Source organism: Plectropomus leopardus, chromosome 17 (genome assembly GCF_026936395.1).
Source record: "Plectropomus leopardus strain MGB_pleo_1.0 chromosome 17, ASM2693639v1, whole genome shotgun sequence".
Taxonomy (NCBI): Eukaryota; Metazoa; Chordata; class Actinopteri; order Perciformes; family Serranidae; genus Plectropomus; species Plectropomus leopardus.
In genome coordinates, this window is record NC_142192.1 from 15,174,150 (window position 1) to 15,200,234 (window position 26,085).

The 26,085-nt window shown below is 40.6% G+C and overlaps 2 protein-coding genes across 15 annotated transcripts in view; one reads left to right on the plus strand and one right to left on the minus strand.

Annotated features, from left to right (window-relative positions):
• Nucleotides 1-33: 33 nt before the first annotated feature.
• sgce (sarcoglycan, epsilon) lies at nt 34-16,488 on the minus strand. Of its 7 annotated transcripts, none has more exons than XM_088090533.1 (13): nt 16,232-16,488; nt 14,795-14,905; nt 10,227-10,349; nt 9,538-9,707; nt 8,956-9,028; nt 7,005-7,203; nt 6,241-6,403; nt 4,405-4,619; nt 3,888-3,914; nt 3,222-3,410; nt 2,815-2,858; nt 556-593; nt 34-427 (listed from the first exon to the last, which is right to left on the minus strand). In XM_088090533.1, the coding sequence occupies exons 1-13, from the start codon at nt 16,278-16,280 to the stop codon at nt 377-379; spliced, it is 1,452 nt and encodes a 483-aa protein (XP_087946659.1). In that variant the 5' UTR covers nt 16,281-16,488; the 3' UTR covers nt 34-376. The 7 variants fall into 7 exon arrangements, with proteins under 7 accessions (XP_087946659.1, XP_042362282.2, XP_087946661.1 ...); XM_042506348.2 differs by having other exon boundaries at nt 9,538-9,695; nt 16,232-16,476; XM_088090535.1 differs by lacking the exon at nt 3,888-3,914 and having other exon boundaries at nt 16,232-16,486.
• ppp1r9a (protein phosphatase 1, regulatory subunit 9A) overlaps nt 1,728-26,085 on the plus strand; it is an 89,746-nt gene continuing 65,388 nt past the window's right edge. For 2 of the 8 annotated variants that reach the window (XM_088090529.1, XM_088090532.1), the window contains exons 1-2: nt 20,404-20,831; nt 22,140-23,676. In XM_088090529.1, the coding sequence (XP_087946655.1) occupies nt 22,282-23,676 (1,395 nt within the window). In that variant the 5' untranslated portion in view covers nt 20,404-20,831; nt 22,140-22,281. Of the gene's footprint in view, nt 1,881-2,591; nt 2,650-14,108; nt 14,474-20,403; nt 20,832-22,139; nt 23,677-26,085 lie in introns of those variants that run through there. The other 6 variants (XM_042506341.2, XM_088090531.1, XM_088090526.1 and 3 more) reach the window with 5 other exon arrangements.

The window sequence follows — 26,085 nt, forward strand, 5'->3', positions numbered from 1 at the left end:
TGTCTTGTTTATTACTGAGACAATTACTTCAAGTATTTTGAAAGAATTTATTATCATGTGACACATTACACATAGTTAATAACACATGACAACTAAAGCATTTCCATGTAAAACCCTTTTTCCTCTTAGAGGTCCATTGTGCAAAGCAAGTAGAAATACATCGTTTTTACATTTACAAACATTTCAAACTATTCTAATGTATTTTTTTATAATCAGCTATGCTCTTTTGATCTCTTTCACACTCACTCTTCAATGTGTAAGTGCATGTGGACGATAAATCTTTGTTAAGACACTTTTATGACATGCAGATTGGCACAAATGTTTAAAAAACAAAGATATACTGTAGATATGAACTCAAAGTCAGCTCTGGTACTGGTCACAAATTCAGTGCTTCCGCCACCTTTCTCTCCTCAGGAATACCATTTACCTAAAATGATTATGAAAACAGAAACCATTACTGGCAAGTATTCACATTTACATTTGATATGCTGTTAGAGCTCTTTAGCAGATGCAGAGATGAAGTGAAGTAACTCACAAACAGCGTGCTGCACCTACCTCCAACCTTCGAAATGTTGACATGACATAATTATCTCCTTTGTTAGCAGTGAACAGAGAGAGCAGCGGGTTAGTGCTAGAACTGCCATGCAGCTGAACACCATGTACACAGGAGGGCGCTCACACACTACCAGAATCGCAGAGGAAGAAAAGCTCTCATGCCCGATCTCTTGTGGATCAAAATGATTTGCTCTCAATAGTCTGTGTCTAATTCTAAAAAGACTGGATGCTTGTGTTTTTACAGTGACTTAGGAGGAGGACGGTCAAAGGTCAGACTGAGGTTGTGAGCAGCACAGCAAAATTACTTGCTCCGAATTTTTTATTGTTTGTATAGAGTCTTCTTATTATATTTAGAAAGGTTCCATAACCCCACCATGATAACTAGTTAAAGCTTAAAGGGACAATTGACTCCAAAATCAAAAATACATACTTTTTCTCTGACCTTAATGCTGTTCATCAATAGATTGTTTTGGTGTAAGTTGCAGTCAGTGTTGGCGATATTGGCCGTAGAGATGTCTGCCTTCTCTTGAATATAATGGATCTAGATGGCACTCAGCTTGTGGTGCTTAACAGCCCCCCCCCCAAAAAAAAAAATTTGAAAAACTCAGCTGCTATGTCTCTTTCCAGAAATCATGACCTGGTTACTCAAGATAATCCAAAGACCTTGTTGTGAGCAGTTTTACGTAGGAACTATTTTCTCTCTGTACCTGCAAAACGTATCACTGGGCAGAAGGTAGCATGCATCTCATGCTCATGACAGCACACGGTGAAAACATAAATGGCATTTTCCTTGGGTGACCTGTAACATTAGCTAGCTCAGAAGTGCTAGCTGTGTCACAGTCAATGTCTTGATGACCTTTTGGAAAGTCTGAACTGAGTATCTGTAACAGACTTATTCAAGTTGTTTTGTGTCTTTGTTTTTTCTCAGCTGGTTATTATTATTAAAAGGATTGTGTTTCTCTGTACTGTGCTCTTCCCCTCCTGTGTTCCTGTGCTGCCTCTCCCTCATTTACCCATCTACACACCTGCCCTGCATCAGCCTCGTAAGGCCTTCTGTGCTCCAGATTTTTCTCCCATCCAATCAGCTCCCTGTTCTTCTGCCTCAACACCTTATTCCTCTCACTTGAACTTCTCTGCCCTTTTTCTCTACTTGCACTTCATCCCCTCTTCAGACAACAGTTCAGTCTTTGTTGGATCCTTGTTTTGGTCGTGCAGTCTTCTGTTTTGTTGTTTTCCTGCTGCAACCTGGAATAAAGATCTACCTGAGTTCCAGTTGCCTGCAATCTCCTGCATTTGGGTCCAGCTGCTCCACACCTCATGAAAAGGTGAGCTAGCAGCAGATACTTGTTTCTTTCTGCACGGTGATACAGTTGTTGGGTGTTGTTTGGTAGAAAGAAAATAGTTCGTTCTTAAAACTGCTCAAAACAAGGTCTGCCAATTATGTTGAGTGACCGGGTCATGATTTCTGCCATCTAGTTCCATTATATTGGAGAGAGGGCAGACATTTATACAGCCAATATCTCCCATACTCACACCAAACAATCTGGACCAGGGGTGTCAAACTCATTTTAGTTTGCCCAATTTGATGTCAAGTGGGCTGGACCAGTAAAACCATTCTCTATTTTACATTTTAACAAACTTTGATACAGTAAAGTGCTTGATTTAAAGTATGTGTGTAGTTTTAGATGTCCTGAACTCAAATATTTTTATTTTTATTTTGTTTAAAGCTCTGCTATTTTCAGCTTAAAGTCATTTCAAGATGGAAATGTGCAACTTTAACTTTAACTATTTCTAAATTTATACAAATAAAATGCTTGTTTTTTGTGTCTGTATATAGTCAGAGATGTCCTCAATTGGAAAATTCAGTGTCAGGAATTATCTATTTAGTTTTTATTACCAGTAACCCAATAAATCAAAGGATAATGACAATGTCCTCAAAATTTAGAGTTATTTACTGTTTAGTTTTTCAGAGATAAAATCGGTTGGGTTTGAGTATTAATAAATTCTTTAATTAATAAATTTCACACTTTGCGCAGACATCCAGAGGGCCAGACTGGACCTTTGGCAGGCTGGTTCTGACAAACAGCACTACAGGTAAGAGGAAAAATATGTATTTTTTATTTAATTGTTGCTCTGACATCTGGTCCTGTAACTGAAGCCTTTGCAAGCATCTTTATTTGATATTTATTATTATTTATTAAATAGTCGAATATAAGATGGAGTGAAGTAGATTGTTTGAAGGTTGAAGGAAATACTTACCTGATGGCCGTTGCTGTGGTATTGTAATCTGGTTTTGCAGATTCCTGAAATTAGTGATATAATGGTAAACACGCATTCACATACAAGAGAATTTAGTATCATGTGTTGTACTTAAATTAGCAGATTTTTCTGCCTTTCAAGCCCATTAGGAAAAATCATGGGACAGCTTGAACCTCCTAAGCTGAAGTCGTATTTTCTGAAGGCTTGACTGGCTTAACCATGGCATTGAAAACAAGATTAGACGATAATGGTATTGTTTTTACTTATATTTCCCCTGTATATCGGCGCCTATAAGCTTTACATCTGCGTGCCTGCTAATGAGCAAACGTCTGTTTGTTCATTCACGTGCTGCATTAACCGCACATGCATTTCCCCTCCACCCAAACCAAATAATCTTTTCGACTCACGTCTGTGTCTGCATGAGGGGCATGCTGGTGGTCTCATAGTTGTCGGGGTGGATGGGCGGCACGACCTCGCCGCTGACAGGGTTGAAGACAGGCAGGGTGGACAGGGGCCAGGAGATCTCCCGGTTCTTAGACATGCTCCGAAGCTCCTTGGTGGACTTCTGGATGGAGCTGTGGTGAACCAGCTGGATGCTGAAGAGGGAGAGAGGCAGTGAAGTTAACAAGTACTGAAGTTTGTGTTGTCACGGTAGCAGGGTGTTAATTTGTCTCATCCGAAACACATTTAAAATATGCAATCAATTTGTATCAGCTATGGCGAGTTCTGCACTCAGTCCATGCATGCACGACAGTAACACAGCCTCCACCCTTACCTAGCACTCACTTCTTTACTTCACCTGACTTATGATGCAAGATATGTTCTTCAAGATTTATGTACATTATAAGCAACTTGTTACTGCTACAGCATTAATAACCTACATCTGCCAATTGATTTTTTTTGAGCAGCCCATTTGGATGATTTGAATGTCAACACACACATGAGCACATGAATGGTTATGAGAAAGCCGTCAATGACAACATAGATGACAAAACTGCAAACCAAAGAGAGAGGGGCAGGGGACAGAAACAGACCCAAAATAAATAAAAACACAGGAGAGGTAAAACACTTACTCTGGTGTTTGCATGTTTCTTTTTTCCCTAGAAACAAAACAAAATGGATGAATTAAATTCTAATATTAATAGTTAAAAAAGACATCTACACACAAGTGAATGGATTGTTGGGTAAGGACGGTGGAAATGGTGATGGGGTGGGGTGTGTGTGCAACACTGAGTGAACGAGGGGGCACGTCTCTCCCAGCCTGTAAATGACAGAGAATGATGAAAAAGATTCACAGTGGATGAATGGCAATCGATGTCATGGCTATGCTTCAAAACATCAAAATGACGAAATCAACAAAAAGCTGTGACAAATATTCATGGGGGAACTGAATATAAATGGACCGTACAACTGGATGGTAATGACACGCTGCAATTCCAGTCCAGATTATTGCTCTTATCTAAATATCCTGCACTCAGTCCTGCCTCCTGTTTGGTTCTCATAGACTTAAGTAACAGTTTCTTTCCTCAAATGTTTGTTGGGGTGTCTGGTGCAATGTTTGCATAAAAATATAAGACCAAGCACACTTACACCCCTTCCCGCCGGCAGCACATTGTGTAGCCGAGGATGAAGAAGAGGACTAGTGCCACAGCGGAGGGAACAGCCAGTGTGATCAGGAAGTCTGAAAAGTAGTTCCGGCTCTGCAGAGACTCAGAGGGGGGGTTGTATTCCCCAAATTCAGGCAGGATCCCGGTGCCCGGGTCGGGACGGCTAATGTATACCGGGACCACTTTGTTGATGTCAACCTGAAGAAATAAGTTGCAGTTAATTCAACATTCATGAAAAAGCTGTGTCTGAACTGTGATTGTTTAAAGTTTAGTGTCTATTCATTGACAGCTTTTAGTCAAAAACATTGTTTATGGAGTACAAGGATGAGTAGTGTAAATGGGACCTTTTATACTTTTCCTTATTTTCTGTCATATATAATTAATATTCATATTAAATGTGGAAAAGTTTCAAATAATGATGTAAATGTATGTAAAAGTAGTCCCTGTGATAAAAACCTCGGGGTTCAGGTTGCCTCTGATGTTTTTCTACTTTAAAAACAAACTGATGTCAGATTTCTGCTTGAGGTACTGCTACATGTTAACGTCAGGAAAACATGAAATCTTGGTTGCTGACGTTAATTTCTCTCTGATTTTAGATCATATTCCTGGTGGAACATGTCCAGTTGTAAAGATTTTGCGTTGGAAGCTTTTATTGGTGATTTTTCACATTAGAAAGTGCCACTCTACTTAGTTAGTCATTCCTCAGCTGCAAGTACATTGCTACATGTAGCTACATCGTAATATCAGGGTAACATGTAATCTTGATTGCTGATGTTGTAAATTTTTCCCAGATTTTGGATCATATTCCTGCTAAAATTTATGGTTGTGGAGATTTTGGTTTAGAGGCTTTTATTGGTGATTTGTCTCTGTTACAGTCACTGGCTGCAAGTACACTGCTACATGTAGCTGCATGCTACACCAGGGAAACATGTAATCTTGATTGCCAACGTGCAATTGGGTTTAGAAACTTTTATTTGTGATTTTTCTTGGTGGAAAAAAGCCCTTATACTTAGTTTCTGTCATTCCCCCAGCTGAAATCACAATGCAGCGATATGAGAGACCATTAAACGCTCTTCAATCGGAGCAGACTGGGCTTTTTTTGTGAGGGGGGGCTTATAGAGACAGGTGCTGAAATGGATCATTTCAGACAGAGGGTGAATACAGGTGTTCCAGCACAGAAAACAAGAGGAAAGTGAAGCGTTTTTAGAACATCAAAGCATCTAAACATACAAGGACCAAGGTTTAATTTAGGGGGGTTTGGGGCTCCTCCGCCAGAAAAGCATCAAACACTTAATTTCCTGCATTCTGGGGAAATTTTAGGCATCAGTTGGTGCCTTTTCTGCATCAATCTATTGTGTAAATGTACGGCTGTAGTAAATAATAGTAGACAAGCTAATGGCACTAACGACAGATCTTAAACGTGCAACATTTTTTGGTGGCAGTAGATATCAAACAAAATCAAAATTTACCACTTTTAAGATTGAGTTTATCTGTGCTGCTGCCTGCACGTCCACAGCTCCAAAGAATAGCAACGAAGTCAGTAGCACTCACTCCGCAGCAAAATCTGGGGATCAAAACGTCCCCAGAAACACTGCACAGCACGCTAACTAGCAAAAAAACAAACAAAGAAAAACAGCTGCTCGATATGAAGCAATCTCAGTCGACTGAGGCTCTCTGACTGATGATTCAAATGTCCGACTTTAAAGGGGCAGCCCTATGTAAGTGCCTTTCAAAGTCTGAACCTAAAAATGAGAACAATATGTTCCCTTTAAAAGATGCAATTTTTAACTCAAGGAAATCTGTACAAGACAATCCTCACCAGAGAGATCTTACACCAATCAATGTGAAACTGAGCTCTGAACTTCTTGTCGCAGCTGATGACAGGCTCCATCTCCTGACTGCAGCGCAGCTGGTTATGTGGGCTTTCCACCTCCCGCAGGCACGACGAGAAGGGAACATCCGCACCGACCATCACATACACTCTGGGAGGGGGTAGACACAGTGAAATGCAAAGCATGAGAGAAGCAAAGATGGAGCCTCATTTTACATGTTTACGTTGAGGTTTGTAATAGTCAGAGGATTTCTCCTCCACTGAGCTCTCTCCTGCATGCTTTCATCTTCCAAAACATCAGCATGAATCTTTGATGCACAACTTATGGCAGTTCATGTGGGCTATTCCCCTCTGAACGAGACCAGCTGACAGTATCAGTCAGTGCTGACGGCCAAGTGTACTCATCTAATTCACAGCGAACGGTGCATCCCCGGGGCCCCACTTAAATAAAATGTCAGCATGATGTGAGTGGGCTGAAAATATAAGCAATTTGTTCAATTGGAAAGAATGTTTAAGACTGTTAAACCTCATGCTTTGTGTATATGTTATCCAGAGGAATTATACCTAAATCATAACACCAATACCGCACTTAATTTGGTTTTTAGAATACAAAATTGATGAAAAGAGATAAAGTAAGCCTTAAAAAAAAAAAAAATTTAGCTGTGAGTGGATCACCTTTCCTTCAGTATAAAATTCACTCTGTATTTACATATGTTGCATTACAAGTCCAGCAAAACCTTCAACATCCTCACCCTTCTTTAAGGTTGTTGATGGGCAGGGGCACCCGGCCGCCACGGTCCAGTGCAGAGGTGATGTTGATGGCGTTGAGGCGCTCCGGCTGCCATACGTTCTTCACCGCTCCTAGGAAATCCCCCAGCACCTCGCTGGCCAGCATCTCCTCCACATTCATGTTTTTGATGTAAAATTCTGCCTGGTAGGGCAGGGGGAACTCTGTGCACACAGATGAAGAAGAGATACTAAGAACAGGGTTCCCAAATTTTCAGGGACAATATTTCAAAACTTTAATGTGACTTTCAAGGACCACAAAAAAAAAAATGTTTTTTTGAACTTGTCCAACTTACCCAATATTCTTTATATCAGAAAAACTAGTTTTAGCTAGCTGTCATACATGAAGGAAGAGATGTAATGCAGGGAGAATATGGAGAATCAAAAGTAATTTGGTAAGCAAAATGTCACATCGATGCTTATTAAAGCTTTGTTTTGTTACAACACCACAGAGGAAAAAAACAATGTACACGTTACAAAATTCCATGACTTTTCCAAAACATTTTGATGATTTTGATTAATTCTTTGACTTTTCCGGGCCTGGAAAATGCATCTATGAAATTCTATGACTTTTCCAGGTTTTCCATGACCATGGGAAAGTTGAAGATTTGAATCATTAGTCGGATCCACTGAGATTCTTTCAAGTCAAGGCGTCATTTTGTTTGTTTTGATTTTTCAGTCCGTGTGCAGTGTACTTCTGGGGATTTTTCATTCTCCAGATTTAGCAGCAGAGTGAGCACTTCATGCTTTCACGCTGCTCTCTGGTACAGGCAGCTGCGGACCCTGACTCAGAGTGAGTCTAAGAGAGATAGAGGCAGTTGTTTGGAGGAAGACTTTGCAAAGTCAGGTCCAGCGATAGCGCTTTTTTCTGCCCTCTGTTTGAAAGTGGTAAATTTACAGCTTATAACAACTTAATCTGATACAGTCACAAGCTATTGTTTGATATCTAGTGTCAAAAAAAAAGCTTTAGTTGGCACACATTAGCTCGGAGGGCTAGCCTGGCTTGTTAACTGTATTACATGAACATAACTGTCACCCTGAACGTCTCGCCAAACCCCGTTCAAACTCCATATGGAAAAGTTGAATCGATTAGTTGAATATTTGTATTGAACTGCCAATTCAACTCAAACAACAGCTACAAATTAACATTAAGGGCATAAAAGTTAAAATTTGTATTAAAAAAGATACAATAATAATATGACAATGACTACTTATCCTAACTAGTGGCTGAGAACAGCAGAATGACTTAAGTAAATATTAAAAATAAGAGCAAGTGCAGCTGATACTGGTGTATCGATACTGCAATCAAATTAGTACTGAAACCATTTAATATTCTGAATCAATGTTTCTATACATAAATAATTTTGGCAACACTAGTAAGCTGAGAGGTAAAGAAGACAGGAGTGCAGCTACAGTTGTGTTCTGCTGACTAAGATATCATTAATACTTCATTCTTGCTGCATAGATGACACTGATTTCAGCAGTCTGTCCAGCAGACGCTGGTGTGTCTGTTCCGCTCTGTTATGACTTGGCTTCCTTCTGGGGCAGATGGCAGATGACATCACACAAAAGGGAGAGTGATGTCACGTTAGCGCCACGAACATCTGCTGAGCGTTCAACCAATTCAGTTCATATTGCGCTGCATGTACCGCGACTGGTCAACAAGCCAGTGTGCAAACATGCAGATGGGCAGATGTGAGGTGCAGTCACACTGATTAAAAGGCACGAATGCTTCCTATAGATGTGATAATTTATCACTGAAACATACTGCACCAACACAGGACTGTGTGTTTACAGAAATGTTTGCCACAAGGAAGTCCACAACACTTCAAGTACTGAATGAATCCTCAGGATTTAATCATGGAAGTTGCAGTCTGATCTGTGTTTGCCCTAAGCTCTCATACTGGCACCTCTTACCTTCTGTAGCCATGATGTTTATGACCAAGTTGTGCCGTGCTGTCTCGAAAGTGCGTCTGTTATAGGCAGTAATCTGCAACACACAGGGGTGAAAGTTTAAGCCCAGATCAGTGCAGCTTATATGGCAGCAGTCCTCTGGACAAGGCTGAGCTAGATACACACTGCAGTATGCAGGCTCTGTACCCGACTGAGACGCCGTATAGAGGCACATGTGCGCCGCTGGGAACGCTAAGCCTTTTGGGAAAAGAATTTCTACAGTAGCTTATGGGGAGGACAAAGAAAGCATAAAAAAACATAATGGAATTTCAGTCTGAAGCACAAAGCGTAACATTTTGCTATGCTACCACTAAATGCATACAAATCAGCGATGCTCTGTAAAATCAATTCAAATGTGTTACTACTCCATTACCTTTATGCAAGCCTCAGTTAAGACTTCAAATGTGTGCTACTCCCTTACATTTAAATGAACGAAAATTATTCTTTTTATTCAATGCTTTCAAGTTCAACGCTTTTCCTTTCTCAACATATTAAACACAAGCAGAATGCCTTCATCTTCACTTTGAAAGTGGTCCAACCACCCACCTCAATGACGGAGGGCTTGCCAACATGCTCTGCAGTGGGGGAGCCATAGAGCACTCCGTCGCTGTGCTGGGTCCTCTGGATGTAGCGCAGCCAGCCGGGCCTGTCGGGGTAGCCCATCAAGTTGGTGTTGAAAGTGATCGGGTCATTGCTGGCGTCGCCTGTAGGCAGAGCTGTTTAATGAGGGGCGACCCAATGATCCGTTACGGGTCAGAACCAATTCAGTAATGTACATTTAGACCCATTAGCTGAATTGTGGATGAGCTGCCAGCTGCAGCTAAGCATTTTCTTCTAGTAATATGTAATGAAGCAACAATGCACTGCTGCATTTATACATTGTCTGCACCAACAGCTAACTGTACAAACGTTCGAATCATTTAGATAATCAAACATTTCAATGCTATTAATAATTGCAGAAAGTGTTAATATGACAGTGTTCGGGTCTGTTTGTTATTTTTTTTGGGGGGGGGGTCAAATGGGGGAGTCATGCCAGATAATTTTATAAGCACTGGGAATGGACTTATGTTTAGTTTTTGTTTTTGTTTTTTTAACTTTATTCATAGTGTAGGGAGTCACTCAGGGAGGCTCACAGAAAAATACTTCTGTAAGCTTCAGAGGGAGTCAATATTACAAAAAAAAGCCACACCCCAGCCACCCCCCTCATCTGATAAATAAAGAACAGTCCCTTATACCTGATTTGGGGTATGGAGGAAACTCTCCTTTGAAATACTCTCTCTCCAGAACATGGACGAACAGCACTCCTGCAGATGGATAGACGTTACGGTCTGCGTGCGATCTCGACAAGATGGTGACCACTGAAACACAGATTTCAAAACAAAACAAAATTAGCAACTGAGAGCAGAAGATTTGCTTTTTTCACTGTGTGTTTTGTTCATCATTAATGATCTGCCAGCAGCACTAATTAGAAAAGAAGAGAAGGCGTTAATCGAGGCGAAAACAAATAAAGCAAACGTTTCAGTTACTAGCAACTGCGAATCTACTTCGGGCTTTAAGAATCAATACAGCTGGCAATGATAGATTTGTCTGCTTTTCTTGCCTCCTCTTCTTCATTCTCTTAAAGGTAAAATGCATTTGCTTTACATGAGAATGACGTGTGGAAACAGCCAAGCGCGAAGGCGTAAACTCAAATTCTTAGCTGAAGGAGAGACTATGATTATGTAAATAAATAAGAGCAAGCTGCTAAACCAAAACAATGAATTTCAGGGCCAAGGAGCCGAGGTGCTGTGAGTAAAAGCAGCAGTAATGAGAGTCATTCAGACTGCACAGAGCTGTTTTCATGCCCTCCTCCCACTCTGCCTCCATTATTCTCTCTGTTTAGCCCCACTCGATTTCAAACACAAACATTTGGTCTTTATTTGTGAAGTGCATCACTAGGAAAATGACAGCCCCTCAACAAAAAGTTTACACAACGTACGACTGGAGGTGATTTGCAAAGCCCTCTCTTTGCATCTTTTACTATTTCCCCTTCTCTTGCTCACTTCTTTTAACCTCTGAGAATTTCTTCCCTTCTCACTTTTTGCTCCCCACAGTGGGTGGGCACTCAATTTTTAATCACCATGGGAGACTGAGTGTACAAGGAGGAAGAGGGGGAGGAGGGGGGGTAGAAAGAGCAAGAGAGAGAGAGGGAGATCTGTGCTATGAAGTGCTAGAGGAGGAGGGAGAGAGCACTGTTCTCGCCTGCAGACACATAACTCCAGACACATTAAGCAGCTCCAAGAAGGCTTTGGAAAACTGTGTGTGTGCCTTCCCTGCTAGGAAAATGTCACCAATTTTCACATTTGTTTATCTCCTGCTTCATCTTCTGATTAGCATCAAACCAACATATTCTACAGCATCGTAACATGGAGCGAGTGTCTACTACTGTACTGTCAGCCCTCCCCTTGAATGCAAGCTGATTTCTGAGTAGAGTCTCCGCTTAACAGAGTAATAGAGCAGGATTTACATTTTAATCCGTGCCCATGATAAAGGAAGTCAGTATGTGATCTTTGGTTGTTAAGCATTATCTATTACCAGGGTGCACAAAGGGGTTATAGAAGATTAGGTGACACAGTAAGCTGCAGATTATTAAAGAAGTCCACATCGACAAGACCAAATTGCCTAACTGCAATCTAAGCGTGCCGATGAGCTGCTTGGGAGTGTAAAGTTATAAAACGTCCCCATATGCATGTTAAACTGGGCTACATCTGTGGCCACAAACAGAGACCGGCCATATGTCCAATGTCCCCAAGGGCTCTGTCACAGCTAGATACAATCAATAGCATTTAGCGGCCACTAAATGTGGTGTTGCTTAAAGAAACCTGAGGTTATATCCACCACATCTCTTTCCAAGAACAGATTGAGGGGAACCACCTGAGCGAGACTAATCCACGCCATAGCTCCTCTCTCTGCTACTACTGCACCCATGACATTAGGATCTAGGTTATTCAGAGGCCGAGAATAAAACCTCATTCAGTTTTGGCGCACCAGTGGCGCCTTCGGAGATGACTTGAGTCGATCTGCAAATCCCACTCTGAATGCACACGCTCGGATTCTATTACCCGAACCGTTGGGCCTCATCAATTCTTCACCAAACAAAGGACTGCAGTCACACACTCCCGGTCAAGGTCATGCACCGGCTATTCTGTTCTGCTCAGAGGCCGACTGGATGCGGTGTAAACATTTGTGGCACGTCCACAGATGAGACAGGCAGGACACAGAAACGAGCCCAGATGGCCTGGTTTCACCTAATGGTCTGAGGAATAGGAAATGACCTGTGGGATTTGAAATGTGTTTTGGCCCATTGACATTAAAGCTTTGATTCAACTACAAGCGTTTTGGCCTAACACATGCCCCTGCCTGCCTTATGTTAGCCAGGCTCGCTTACAGGATCCTATCTGGGCTGTGTGTCACCCTCACCTCTGACGGCAGTCACTTCCATTTAGAGAGCAGCCAGTGTAAGTAAAGATCACTAACTAAGCTACACTGAGGCTCCGCTAATAGCATCAGATCTGCTTATTCGTGGCAGGCTGACTTTCTGCCAGGCCTTCTCGAGATGATGGACCGCAGCGCTCTTACTGTACGAGGGCTCAACATTTACTTTTAAAAGTGGTAGCCAGGCTAGAAACCAGGTGAACTTTTAGCTGCTGAAACAGAAATTATGGTTGCCGTTTTTACTATTGGATACTTTACAGCATTTCAATCTTAAGAGTTATCAGTTAACTTGTGAAGTTGATGTGTAGGGTGCAGGGCTGCCCCTTGAAAGTCGGAGATTCGAATCATCAGTTTCGAGACACTCAGTCAACTGAGTGCTTCAAGTCGAGCAGTTGGGTTTTTTTTAGTTTGATTTTTGTTTTCTTAGCATGCTGTGCAGTGCACTTTTAGGGATGTTGGTCCTGATTTTGGCGTGGAGTGAGTGCTCTTGGTTTTCACGCTACTCTTTGTAACAAACTGCTACTGACATGCGGGCCGCGGCACAGAGTGAGAGAGAGGCGAACTTACATCTCAGAGCAACCTAATACGAGTCAGTCCCTGCCTTTACTTCATATCTAGTGTCGGCAAAAAATATTGTCGCACATTTAGCTTATTTAGCATCTGACGTGCATGTCGTTGTCACACTGAACGTCCCGCGGAAGCCTTACAAAATTTTAAACTTTGCAAAAACGTTGAATATTGAACACCCAAATCCAATTTGTCTGACATAATTCTGAGTCAGTTACAGCTCCAATAGGGTGTCGCTTTTTTTTATAAGTTTTTTTGTCTGTTGGCTAAATGATTAGTCAATGCCAACTGACCATTGTTTTTTTGGCTTGTGAAAGAAGCAAATCTACCATCCACTTGCATAGCACGTGCAGCACCGTTTGCACTCTCAAAAACATGGTGGCAGGTAAAGAGTAAAGGTAATGTGGGCTAAACTTCCATGTACTGGGCAGTTCGACACAAATTTGTGAGCAAGGTGGTTGTAACTTTTTTTTAAGCCAGATCTTTCTTATATTTGATGTTATTTAATAACCATTAGTAACAACTTGTAAAGGGGCAGTTAAAAATTGACTGTGGTCAAGTAGATTTTAAAATTAGAATTAGCTTCATTGGCCAAGTATGAATGCACAAAGAACTTGACTCCAGTCTTTTGTCACTCGCAATGCATGTTTGCTGTTCCCATTTTTTTATATGCTAGAAAGTGGTTGCCACTGATGGCAGCCAAAGACCAAGAATTGGTTGCCAATGGCAACCTGACAACAGTTACTGTTAAGCCCTGTGTACATAATACATCACCAATTATGGGTTAATACCAGACTGTCCACTAAGGAATAACCTGTCAGCTTTGCTGCAAGACAAATGTATAGTCCATACATGTTCATTCTGAAACAAAGACAAAGCTAAACTTTGATAATTTGGCCCAAATTCACATTAGCATTCAGGTATGCTCTATACATTGCACATCATCACAATAAACTGACAAACTGTTAGTAAATCACTGATAGGCTTTGGGGGAGGTGGAAATGCCTAACCAGATTTTCTGCTTTTCTGAGCTGACCTTGGACTGGCTGAAGTTTCAGAAGTAATGCTTCAGTTTAAAATGCCGAAGAGAGAATAAACCACCCTTGTCCCTGGAATGGTTCTAGCTAACTGAGGCCTCCAGCTAGCCGAGGCAAGGGAGGGATGTCCTTTAGTTCTGTTGAATCAGCTTTGTACATGTACGTCGGCCGGGTCAGGAGGAATGCATGTGCTTCTTTGGTGTTTAGCGGGGAAGCACAGACAACAAGGATCACTTCTGTTTGTACTGCAGCTTTGGTTTTCTGCCTGTGATGAGTTTGAGCTTCGTTGTTCTAAATACAGACCTGGAAGTGAAAGTAGTCGGTGTCACAACAGGCAGAGGGCTGTGGCGAAGGACAAGAGTTGACATGAAGCAGCCAGCTTAATCTTCTAGCACTCTATCAGGGTAAGTAAATCACTGATTTTGTCTTAAACGATTGGGTTGACTTTGAGCAGCAGTAACAGGATGTAAAACAGGAGGTAAAGACCGTTGAGTAATAGTTAATGATTTAGGATAAATTCTACTTCTAGCAAGGGAAGGGTTTAGACAAAATTGAAATTCAGAAAACTGCTGTAGTATATGCGCCAAGTCTGTGGGACAGCAGACAACTGAAAACAATCATGCCAGTATTAATGGGGAGCCAGTTGAGCGTGTCACTGTGTTATGACAGGGGGGAGGGGACAGCGGGTCAACACATGAAGTGCACCACTGCACACACCCACTCACCATCTCTGTACAGGGCTGTTCTCTGCTTCAAGCCCACGGATCGCTCCACATGGACATTTCTCTCATGTAAAGAGGTGTGTTTGGCATCATAGGCATGCATAATGTAAACTACTGCATTGGTAAAAAACATGAATATAACAAGTGTGTCTTTAAAGGGTGCTCTGAACTATACATTTGGTTTGTTGCCAGTTTATTAGGTATACTTTGCTTAAACTGAGGCAATCGAATACAACAGTTGTGCATGTAGATTTAACTGTGTTTGTACTGAGATTCACGCCCCAAATTTAACTTAATGAAATTTAGTTGCAAACAAATTCATGTTTTTGTCATTTTTCTATTATGTTTTCATCGTTGAATATATTTTACATATTAGATTGCGCCATATTTGCACTTTACTGTCAGCTTGTGTTATATTTCGCACATTACTGTTATCTGTTTTTTATATCTGCTATATATAAGGCTTTTCTCTTGTGTTTTTAGTCCTGGTATATTGCACTATTTGTATCTGCACTCCTGTCTTACTGCATTAGTTTTAAATTTTTGTGTACCTACTAAACTGGCAACAGAGTATAAGCAAACATTCACTACAGGGATATGCAGCTGTAACAAAACACAACAGTTGTAATATCATCATATATACCTTTAACTTTGTTATTTTAGCAACGTTACAATGATCATATATTGATATTTCTCAGTAGTCTCTTTACAGGAAATATGTGTACACCTATAAAAAAATGCAAATATTTCAGAGAGAAAAAATAAAAAGGATAAAGGTGCAAGTACTTAGTGTGACCTCTCTCTGCACTTGGCATGTCTTGAACTCTCTTGACAATATCTCTTGACAGACAATATGAGATTTACAGTAAAAACCAGGTTGCATTGAAGACATGTCCAAAGCTTAACATTGATTGTTAGAGCTCAACCTTTTGTTACAGTAGTACGGTTACATGTTAGGTGTTCATCCCTTTCTTTGCATTATGTGTGTGTGTATATATATATATATAAATATATATAGTGCATATATATGGCAATACACTATAATGTAATTAAGTGCAATAGCTATTTAATTAGGCATTCATAACACATCTGGTCTAAATATAAACACAGGCCTGCGTCAGGGGAATTGGGCTATTTCAATTAAGGCTGAATGAATGACAAGAAATATAACTAGCAAGACAACGTACAACGGTATTATACTCCTCGTTGGACACGCAAGGCACTGTATAAATCCATTTTTTACGTTGAGTGTGTATACCATATAACGGTATAGCTGTCTATTGTTAGCCATTTTCCATGTCTCCTCCTCAGCCTCTTGGAAAAAATGAGCACAGTAGCTAAACAGCAGCATGCTAACTAGCCAGCTAACTAGCATGGATACCGCATCAAAGGCAAACGGATAAAAATTTACGGATATTTCCGAGTTTAATCGATACGTACCCGTACCGAGCCATACCGCGACAGTTTTAGCGGACATGGTGCCCATCATCTTCGTAAATCTTACATGTAAACTTCTGTTTTTTGATCTAATCGCCACTGGGTTTGACAGCCATAATAATAAGCATCCTGCAGCATTCCTTCCTCCGCCTCCTTCCTTCACTGGAAACAGCACGACTCCTCATTGGCTCCACATCTGGATGGAAAAAGATGGTTGTCTCGTAAAAGAAAAAAAAGGGGCAATAACCGAAAAGTGAATGAGAAAAGAAGCGACACGCCTTCAGTTAATGTTTCTGTGGGATGTTGGTTAGACGGGGATTTAGATTTTGGCAGCCTATATTAAAGTCAAGGAGTGGCTGCTGCAGGACTGCTTCTGTGTTGAGCTGTCTCCTTGTTATTATCTATGACATATGTCTTTTTATTATCACTGTGTAACTCTCTTAAAGTATAGTTTCTCTTTTCTATTTGAAAGAGGGTTGCTAAATTTCTCTGCTCTATGAGTGGGGGGAGTCCGTGTACTTTTTGGTCTTTCCTTTCAGAAACAGACATGAAAACAACAAAAACAAATAATTATTTAATTGTCATTTAAAAATTCAAAAAATCTTAATAATTGTTTTATTTATTTATTCATTCATTCATTCATTCAGTCATTCATTCATTCATTTATTTTAGTTTTTTAGTTGTTGTTTTTTTTTTAATTTTCTTTTCCTCCCATCAAAAAAACAAATAAAAAATCCCCAAGAAAACAAAGACAAAACAATCATTTTTACATTTGCTGAAACCGTAAGTTGAAAAAAAAAGGATAAATGTATAATTGCATGGGTACCAAAATAAAATTAGGGTAGTTAGCAGGAGAAGAAAAGGCTGAAAATTAAACTTATTATTATAACTAGCACTGTAATAGCTTTCGAAGTATATTCTGACATCATTTCAAACTTTTTAATCAAGGTCTATCATCTGCAGAAATTTCTGCACATTTTTCACCTGTCTTTTTTTATTACTATTCATATTCGTTTCTAAAGCCCGAGATGACATCCTCAAATGTCTTGTTTTATACTGCTTCTCTCGCTAAACTTATTTGATTTTGGTGCCCTTGCCTTAACAATGTAATCTCTACTTAAGTGGTATTTCTATTCCATATTTTCATTTTCTGACCCTAAAAAAAATAAACATGACTTGTTATTAATTTTTTGCATTTTTGGATTTAAGAAACTATTTATTGTTTGGTTTTTTTTCATTTGTTTTTCTGTTCGACCAAAAAGTACACTGACCAAGTGACTTATTTGATTTCATTTTGATCTATCAACTTGATGATTTTTTGATTAAATGCAGATCAGGAAATGTATACACATCCTCTAACTCACATGCACAAACACACGCCATCACCTCACCAGAGCATGACCTCCTAAGCCCAGCTGTTAGAGGGCAGAGACATGTTTAAGAAGTCTGCTCCAGTCTGTCCAGACCCCCTGCAGAGACCGTCCTAGCAGACAGATGGTCATGTTTTAGCCCCTTGGCTCCAAGTCACAACCGCTAAAGGGCTGTGGGATCCTGAATTCACCCCTCGTGCTCCCTTGATATCAGCTACCACTAAGAGAGCACTTTGATCCTGCAAAAAAAAGGATCCTAATTCTGGCTAACACTGACTGTGGTCACTGCATGGCTCTTGTTTGATAAAGGCATATTTGAAACCGGATTCGTGGCTTCCTCTCTGTGGTGATAAGCATGATGCTATCCATGCTCTGTGCTCTGCAGTTGCAAGGCTGTTCTGTTCTCTCACCCTCCCTTTCATTCCCTTAAGATTATTTTTAGAGTTGCTTAGCAACATCTTCACATAGCTGGCGTTTGGACTGAATGTATCAACAAACACTATAGGTGAATGCATTCGCTGAGATGCATGAAAACACGGAAAACACAGCACTTGGCAAGAGGTTAAGATAGTGCCCAAATGTGTGAGATATCTTATGAAATAAATGTGCACTGATTTGGATTGATTTTAGTCTAATTCTGTTTCCATATAGGCTGCTGTAAGTTTCAATTTACACTGATATTGTCCTGAATTTTCTTGTTTTGAGCTGCGGGACAAGATGCAACATACCCCGTCTCCTTGAAGTGAAAGTTGTTGCCAAATGGGGACAAACTGTAACTCATGTCACAGTTGCCTTATTGCAAACATTCCTTTAGAGATGCTTGTATTGAAAAATGTGAAGGGTATTGAGTAAAAATGGAACAACAGTGGCTACTGTATGAAAAAGAACAAATGTGCTGCTTTGACTCAGTCCTGAAATGGTTGCATACAATTTACGTAACTATTTACCTTGCCAAAATATGCGATTTACATTATTATTATAATATTAGTCACACATTTGACAGGTTGTGACTGTGTACATATATAAAAGACATTTACCATATGAGATTTGAGAAGGATACAAAGTCATAAATATCAAATTCAAATATATGCATGCTTTAAGCTGTTAATCGCATTACCTCTTGAATCAATTATGATTTAATTAAGATTCAATTTATAAGATAACTTGTATTGTGTGATTATGAAATATGCACGTTAGCAACAATACCATGGATTATAGAACATACAAATCAATTGTATGACTCAGGGCTGTTTGATAAGACAATCATACATTTGGATATTGACCAAGCTTTCTTTTGTAGTGATTTTTCACATAAAGTTAGTCCTGTGCTTTAGGCCTGTGTGACCCAGCCAGCTAGAATTAATGCACTCTAATCTTCTTTATTATAAGACTGTTAAATATTAAGGCAAACAGATTAATTAGGAAAGAGACTGTAAACATTAGAAACCATATGCACTGAGCATGTGAGTGTTTGAGATAGTGTTTGCTGCATTGAGCAGCTAACTTTGATAATCAGATGTTGTTATTTCTTACATGTGGCTAAATTAAGTCTGCTTAAGACATTTTTCACCCTCCTAACTGTGGCCCTCAGTGGCACGTTTATATAGGCCCAAGGGTGTATAGGTTTTGTTTCGACATTGGGGAGGACCAAGGGCTGGCATGAAAAGATTGGTTTGTTTGCAATTTTTTATGTTCAGTATGTAATGTCATAACTTAATTAAATTTGGCTGAATAATCTGGATGAAATACTGAACTTTGTATAAAAAAATGTTGAAGCTCTCTAAGGCACCTCTCACCCTTTAAAGACACAACATAGTTTAGTTCACTGGTTCCCAACTGCTGGGTTGCGGGTCCATTCTCAATGGACAGCAAGTGACTTGTGACCAAGTCAAGTTTGTAAAAAAATGCCCTTTATTACTACATCCATGCTTGACTGGTAAAATTGAGGAAAGAGTAAATCAGGGATACTCAGCTTGCTTTGCTTGGGGGCCACTTTTGCAGAATGACAGTAGGTCAGGGGTCTAGCAACCCCATACATGTTGAAGGACTTTTCTAGGATTTAAGGACATTTCTAGGATTATAGTACATGTCTAGGATATTAGACTTTTATAAGATTTTAGGACATTTCATGGATTTTAGATTGCTTCATGGATTTTAGGACATATCTAGGACTTCAGGATGTTTTTAGTACATTAGGATGTTTCTTGGACTTTTGGAACACTCTAGGATTTTAGGATGTTTCTAGGATTTTAGGGCATAAGGGGCTTAACTTGAACCTCTGTTAGGGGTTGTGGGGGATCCTCCACTGGTATATATTTGATAAACAAGTTCTATTTTTGATGCTGTTTTATGCACTCTGGCACCTTAAATGTTCCAAAAGTACAAAAACAATTCCCAATGTGAATCACCTCATTTTTTATTGTGAATTAGATAATAGTTGAGGGACCACCCGGCACCCGGCATTAAATTGGCCCGCGTATTAAATTGAGTATCACTGGAATAAATGATTTATTCAGTATTTTTTGTTTCGCAGCACACTATGACTTTCAGTACATTAACACCAAAATCAAACTTTACCTCATTTTTTCTGGCTCTACCTTCTTTAAAAACTCCTCTAGGCCCTCTGGTGGTCTTTATTTTGAGACACCCTAATTTGAACACCCGTCGCGTATCTTGAGTGGTCCTTGACCCCATCTACCCCACCCAAAGCCCATTGATGAACAATAAGCAGCGAGTAAAGTTACAGTTGCTGTGTGCTGGTATTTATGCCAGACTGCAGCTCACTGAAACCCCCTCCGCGCAGCAGATTATCGGACCAAACCATTGCCGCAGTTCAGGTTTTAGCACCTGTCACATGAGGCTTTACATCTGCAAATCGCCGGCTACCATTACAGCTAAGTGTGTTTACTTTGCCATACTGCAGACGTATATCGGACCAGCCCTTGCAAATGCTGCCAGAGTGCAGCTCTCAGTGAGATGAGCTGCCAAATTGCACCGACACCCCCACAGCGCGACTGGCAGCATCACCCACTGCCTGCAATGGCGTTGTAGCGGCTCCAGTGTGTCCAAACGTTTCTGTAGTGGCGATTCCGTCCCGGACAATTTACGAGCGTGGGATAGAAATGTGCTTTTCGAAAGGTTTTGCAACAACGGCATCCATATTTTTCCACGAGTTTAGCCCCGGGATCACAGTTTGTTTGTATCAGGCGTCAAACGAAGCCGGAGCCATGAATGTAAGTCTGACTCTTTTGTTTTTGTAACATTGAGGCAACATCGCTGTGGTCTGTGGCTAACAGTTAACTTAGTCTTTTCGATAATCACAGGGGAAGGTCAGTCGTTAATATGTTAGCTGTTGCATCTGCACGGGAGGTAAAATGCACATAAATAAATGTTTAGCAGTGTCAGAATGGGGAAACCTGAGCTGTCATGTTGTGTGCGGTGTGGCTGATGTGCCTGTTTGTCTGATCTCACTGACACAATGTTAAAGCCATCTTTCATCTTTCACCTCCAACTTTATTCGTCTCCGTGCGATATCATCTAGAGCAGCACAGGATGTTGCTCAAGTTGATTTTTTTTGTTGCACAAGGATTGCACATAGGTGTTACCATCAAGAGTTCGGCATGGTGAATAATGAATATTGAGCCAGGACATTTAGGTTTCAGCCACTGCTGCTGCTGCTGCTGATGATGATGCATCCATACCATTCAGCACAACTGAGATTAATGGATTCTCTGTGCCCCATATGGATGTTTTTTGTGTCATATTTTATCTTCCTCTTTGTGGAATGCATTTCAAACAGTATTAAATATTAATGGATTTAGGTATGGAATATTTAACTACCATACAAGCCTGTTCCCCTGTTCCAGTGCAGTGTTATTATAATGGTGAGTAAACTGTCAGTCTGTCAGTTAATGAAATGTTTTATATTTTTGGTCCAGGGATGGTATCAACACATTTTTGCTGCATTCAACAGCATCCTCTCTCTGTGCAGTTACAGTAAAGGTTGCAACTACCATGCAATGCTTTGTTTAAGAGCTGGCATGTAAGAACCGGCATAATTTCAGTGATGGTTTAGAGAGCTGTGGGATGTGGCAGCGTACAAGGGTCACAGCTTGCAATAGAAAACAGAGGGAGTGGGAGAGAGAAAAGAGGAGAGGAAAACAATAATATTTCCTGCAGCATAGCAGCAGTTTAAACATAAAAAGCTCATACACGGATATTGATTTAAGAAGGTTAACAGTGCCAGCAGAGCTGAAAAGACAACATAATCAGGGTGCCTTTAGAGTCCAATAGGCTTTCATAAATAGTATTCTTGTACTAAGAGCTTTTATATCATACACCAGCATGTTTGGCTCCCATGTTACTGAATAGTGTTATGGGTGGAGGTTGAAAATGACCCTTTTTTAAGCTTTTTAATCATCATCTTTGGTGAAAAAGTGTCATTGTGTTTATATTTAAATAGTAATCTCTCTTGAAATAACATTATAATGCAATGTTACATCATTTTTCTATCTTTGTAACGTCTCTTTTTATCTCTGTAGGTGTGAATGGGCCTAAAGGAACTGTAACATCAGGTGGATCCGACAAGGCAGCGTTGCGGTAGGTCAAACTAGACTTCTCACTCCCATATTCTAAAGAGGCTACGGCGATGCTGACATCTCCTCTGAATCCAAAGACATCATCATGCTGAAGACGGAGGCCTCGGGGGAGAGGACCAGCCTCCGGAGTGCCTCCCCCCACCGCAATGCCTACCGGGCTGAGTTTCAGGCACTTAAGAGGGCTTTTGACCAGCCTCGGATAGATGGAGAATCCAAGCCCAAAGACCTAGAACGGGTGAAACAGCCAAGGGGCCGCCAGTATGGCAGCCATGTCAGTCGCATTAAGGACATGTTCATGCAGATGGGCTCAGAAAAAGTGACGGCTAAGGCCAGGGGTTGTGATGATTCCTCGCCGCAAAAGCTGGTCAAGCCCACCAACTTCATCAACAAGGCCGATGGATCAGTGATAAGACTGCAGCACTCCTCCTCATCTGACAGGGTCGGAGGCGCTGGAGCAAAGTTCTCTGAAACCAGGAAGCTGTTTGAGCAACAGTCACGTGACCAGTCCCAGTCACCAGTCTTTCCATACGGACGTGATAAACGGGGTTCCCATGAGCACCTAGACGACTGGCGAGGTGCAAGGTCTAATCGAGGCAGTACGGACTCCTTGGACTCACTTTGCTCTAGAACAGAGGCGTCCTCGCCAACTGTCAGTCAACTTAGTGCTGTTTTCGAAAATGCTGACCACCACAACCAAGGTGCCTCCTACAAAGGAGTCAGCAGACGGGCCCTCTACTCACCAGATGGATTCCAACGTCATGGAGGTGATGTCAGTGAGGATGATTCAAGACAATCTCCAGTGCGTGGAAACTATCGGAGCAGGATAGGGGGAAAGTTCCCGACATCCTCGTCTTCTGAGGACCTTCTCAGTCCCAGTCCTGGGACAGAGACTTCGGAGCCGAAACCAGTACCACAAGAGGAAGAAGCCCAAGATAAAACAGACAAGGCTGAGACTACTGGTGGAGATAGACGGCATCTCCCTGGGGTCACCACCAACGGAGGCCAGGTCAATGGTTCATGTGAAGAAGAGGATAAACCTTCAGAAACAAAAAAACATATTGAGGATCTAGGTGTGTCCAAAGCTTCAGAACCTACGGATGATGCTGTGATTACTGACAAAGCTTTTGACGATGCAACCCCTGAGCCATTACCGACCCCGACTACACCAGCTGGGGAAAGCCAGGAGGATGGAGATGGTTCAAGAGATGACAAGTCCTCTGAATCTCCAAAGGACCAGGTGGAAGAACCTGATGAGGAATACGTTGGGAATGAGCGGGTGATTTTTAATGCAGACGGGGACGCCTGTTACCAGGGTTGGGGGGAAAGCTGCACAGATCCTGAGGATGACCTCTACGGAGACGATGAGGATATTGTCTACGACCCGGGTTCTGATCTGACAGAGATTCCTGGTCTGCCACAGGAAAACAAAGATGACATCCCTCCAAAGAGGAAGATTCGTTTCAGCACTGCCCCAATTACAGTAAGTTGGGTACTGAACAAAACTGTTGTGGAAGCCTTAATTGTGTAAACACACTGAGCACAATCCAACATAAAAGCCCTTGTGCAGCTCTTATCAAAAGTAGGTTAAAACAACAGAGGGCTAATATTGTATTCAGAGCTTCCATTTTATGGGCTTATATTTATAGTTACTGTTGAACTACTCATTGTGGTTAGCTTTGTTGTTTTCACATACATTTTTATGAGCTCACATGATCAGGATAAAACAATCTGACATCTTTAACCTCATAAAAAACCTTTTATAGAGTACTTTTACATTTTGTTCCTTTAATGCAGTCCGTGATGTGATAGATGAAATATCAAATTGTGTTGCTATTTTGTGATGCAGAGCTTGAGGGTCAAAGCATCGCCCTCTGGGAAATTGACGTCTGCATGAGCAGAACATCTGTGCATGTGTTAGTCATGCTGGTTCTGCACCCACACAGTTTTCACACATGATACTGTGTTTGTTTTTTTCAAACAGTCCCATCTCTGTCTTTTAAGTGAAGAAGCCATTTATTGAGCAATTTGATGAGGATAGTTTGTGTTTGTTTGTGCATTTCAGTGGCAGAGTCTAACGAATCTGTGCTGTATGTACAGAATATGGTGGACCGTTATGTGTCCGTCATGCTCAGTGATCTCTGTAGATTCATGGTTATAACCAGGGCTCCCACACAGGTTCATGGACAAAATTTCAAAACCTTTTCATGACTTTTCAAGGACCCAAACATGCAGTTTAATTTTTAAAAGAGGTGGGGCATAGGTATGGAAACTTTGCAATTCATGACCCTACATATTAACCCCTTTAGAACCTGGATCGACATCAGTTTAGTTGACACCTTTAACAAGCATTTAAACCTCTGGTACCTGAGAAAATTGGTTTGATTTTTTTTGAGCACACGGGAAAAGTGCAATTGCCAACTTGGCAAGAAATGTCCTGGAAATGGTTTTTTAAAAAAATTGTAAAAGGCGAAAAGCAGTTGACTTGGATTAGCTGCAGGGAGATTATTATATTTTTATCAAAAAAGAGGAAGAAATGTCCAGAAAACTATAGTCATAATTATTTTATACTTGTATGCTACAGAAAAATGTATTTATGTTATTTGATTTTTAGCACTTTCTTAGGGCAATTTTCCAATTTCCTTTTTTTCTTTTTCTGTTTTTTGCCTATTTTCAGGGAATTAAAAAAAAACCATTTTACTAACTACTTGCTAATTTTTTAAGCCATGTCTTGTTAAGGTGCTCATTGCCTTCTTCCCTTATTTTTGGAAAAAACACAGCAGTTTTCTCAGGTTTAAATGGTTAAATCACACAGTTATATCTTTATTTTTTCATATTTAAAGGTATCAGTTTCAAGCTCTATTCAAACATAATTCTTACTATCTTGCGTACATGAAGGGGAAAAACTGACTGTTTGGATTTTGGATTTTATTAATTTCCCAGACCTGGAAAATGAGATTGTGGAATTCTGACTGTCCCAGGATTTCCATGGCTGCAGGGACCCTCTGTAACACGCATTTCTACTATCCAACCCACTGGGCTTTTACAACGGCTTGAAAGGTCATAATTACTCCACAAAAAGCTTTTACTTTTAGAAAATAAGGTCATTGTTCCTGGTGAAGATGCAGCCCTAATGCTCAGTTTGCAGAGTTTCTTTTTCTGGTAGCCTCTTTTTTAGAATGAATTGAAATTGCTTTACCATAGTATTTGTTACATCATCTTTCGTGAAGTATTTTGATACTGTTTTCAGTGCTGAGTTGGACACAATGCGGCCAGTGTTTGTGGATTGGGAAGATGGATTTGGAAGATTATGGGAAATATTTTTCAGTCTTTATCCTCAAGCATTTTGAATCAATACGCTTAACATTTGCAGTAGTAAACAACATGTTTTAGCCGCCCTTTTCCTTTTGATCCTTATTATAGTTTGTCAATGAAATCTAGTTTTGTTTTTTGAGATTCTCAGCCTGTTTACATGCAAACGGTACGTGTGCAAGTGTTTTTACATGTAAAGTTCAATGGCACCAAAGTAGTAATTTAGAGAGTGAGATTTATGTAGATTGGGAGCTAACACAAACATTCCACAAGTTGAGGATCAATCCTATTAACATGCTGTAATGAACCAGAACAATTAGCCCAGTTATTCTGAGGAGAAAACGTGATGCTGGCTCACTAATTACCCTGCGCTGTCTCTGCAGTGTGTGTCCTTTTGCATCTCTCTCCTTTCCGCCCTCTCAGGACTCATCACACGTGCATGAAAACACAAAAGCTCACACTTCCACAAGATTGTTAATTCTTACATGTTCTGGCTTAAACATAAAATCAAATATCATATAAATCTATGTTTTGCGTAATATACTTAATATTTTATTTTGATTAAATAGTGAAAGTGAGC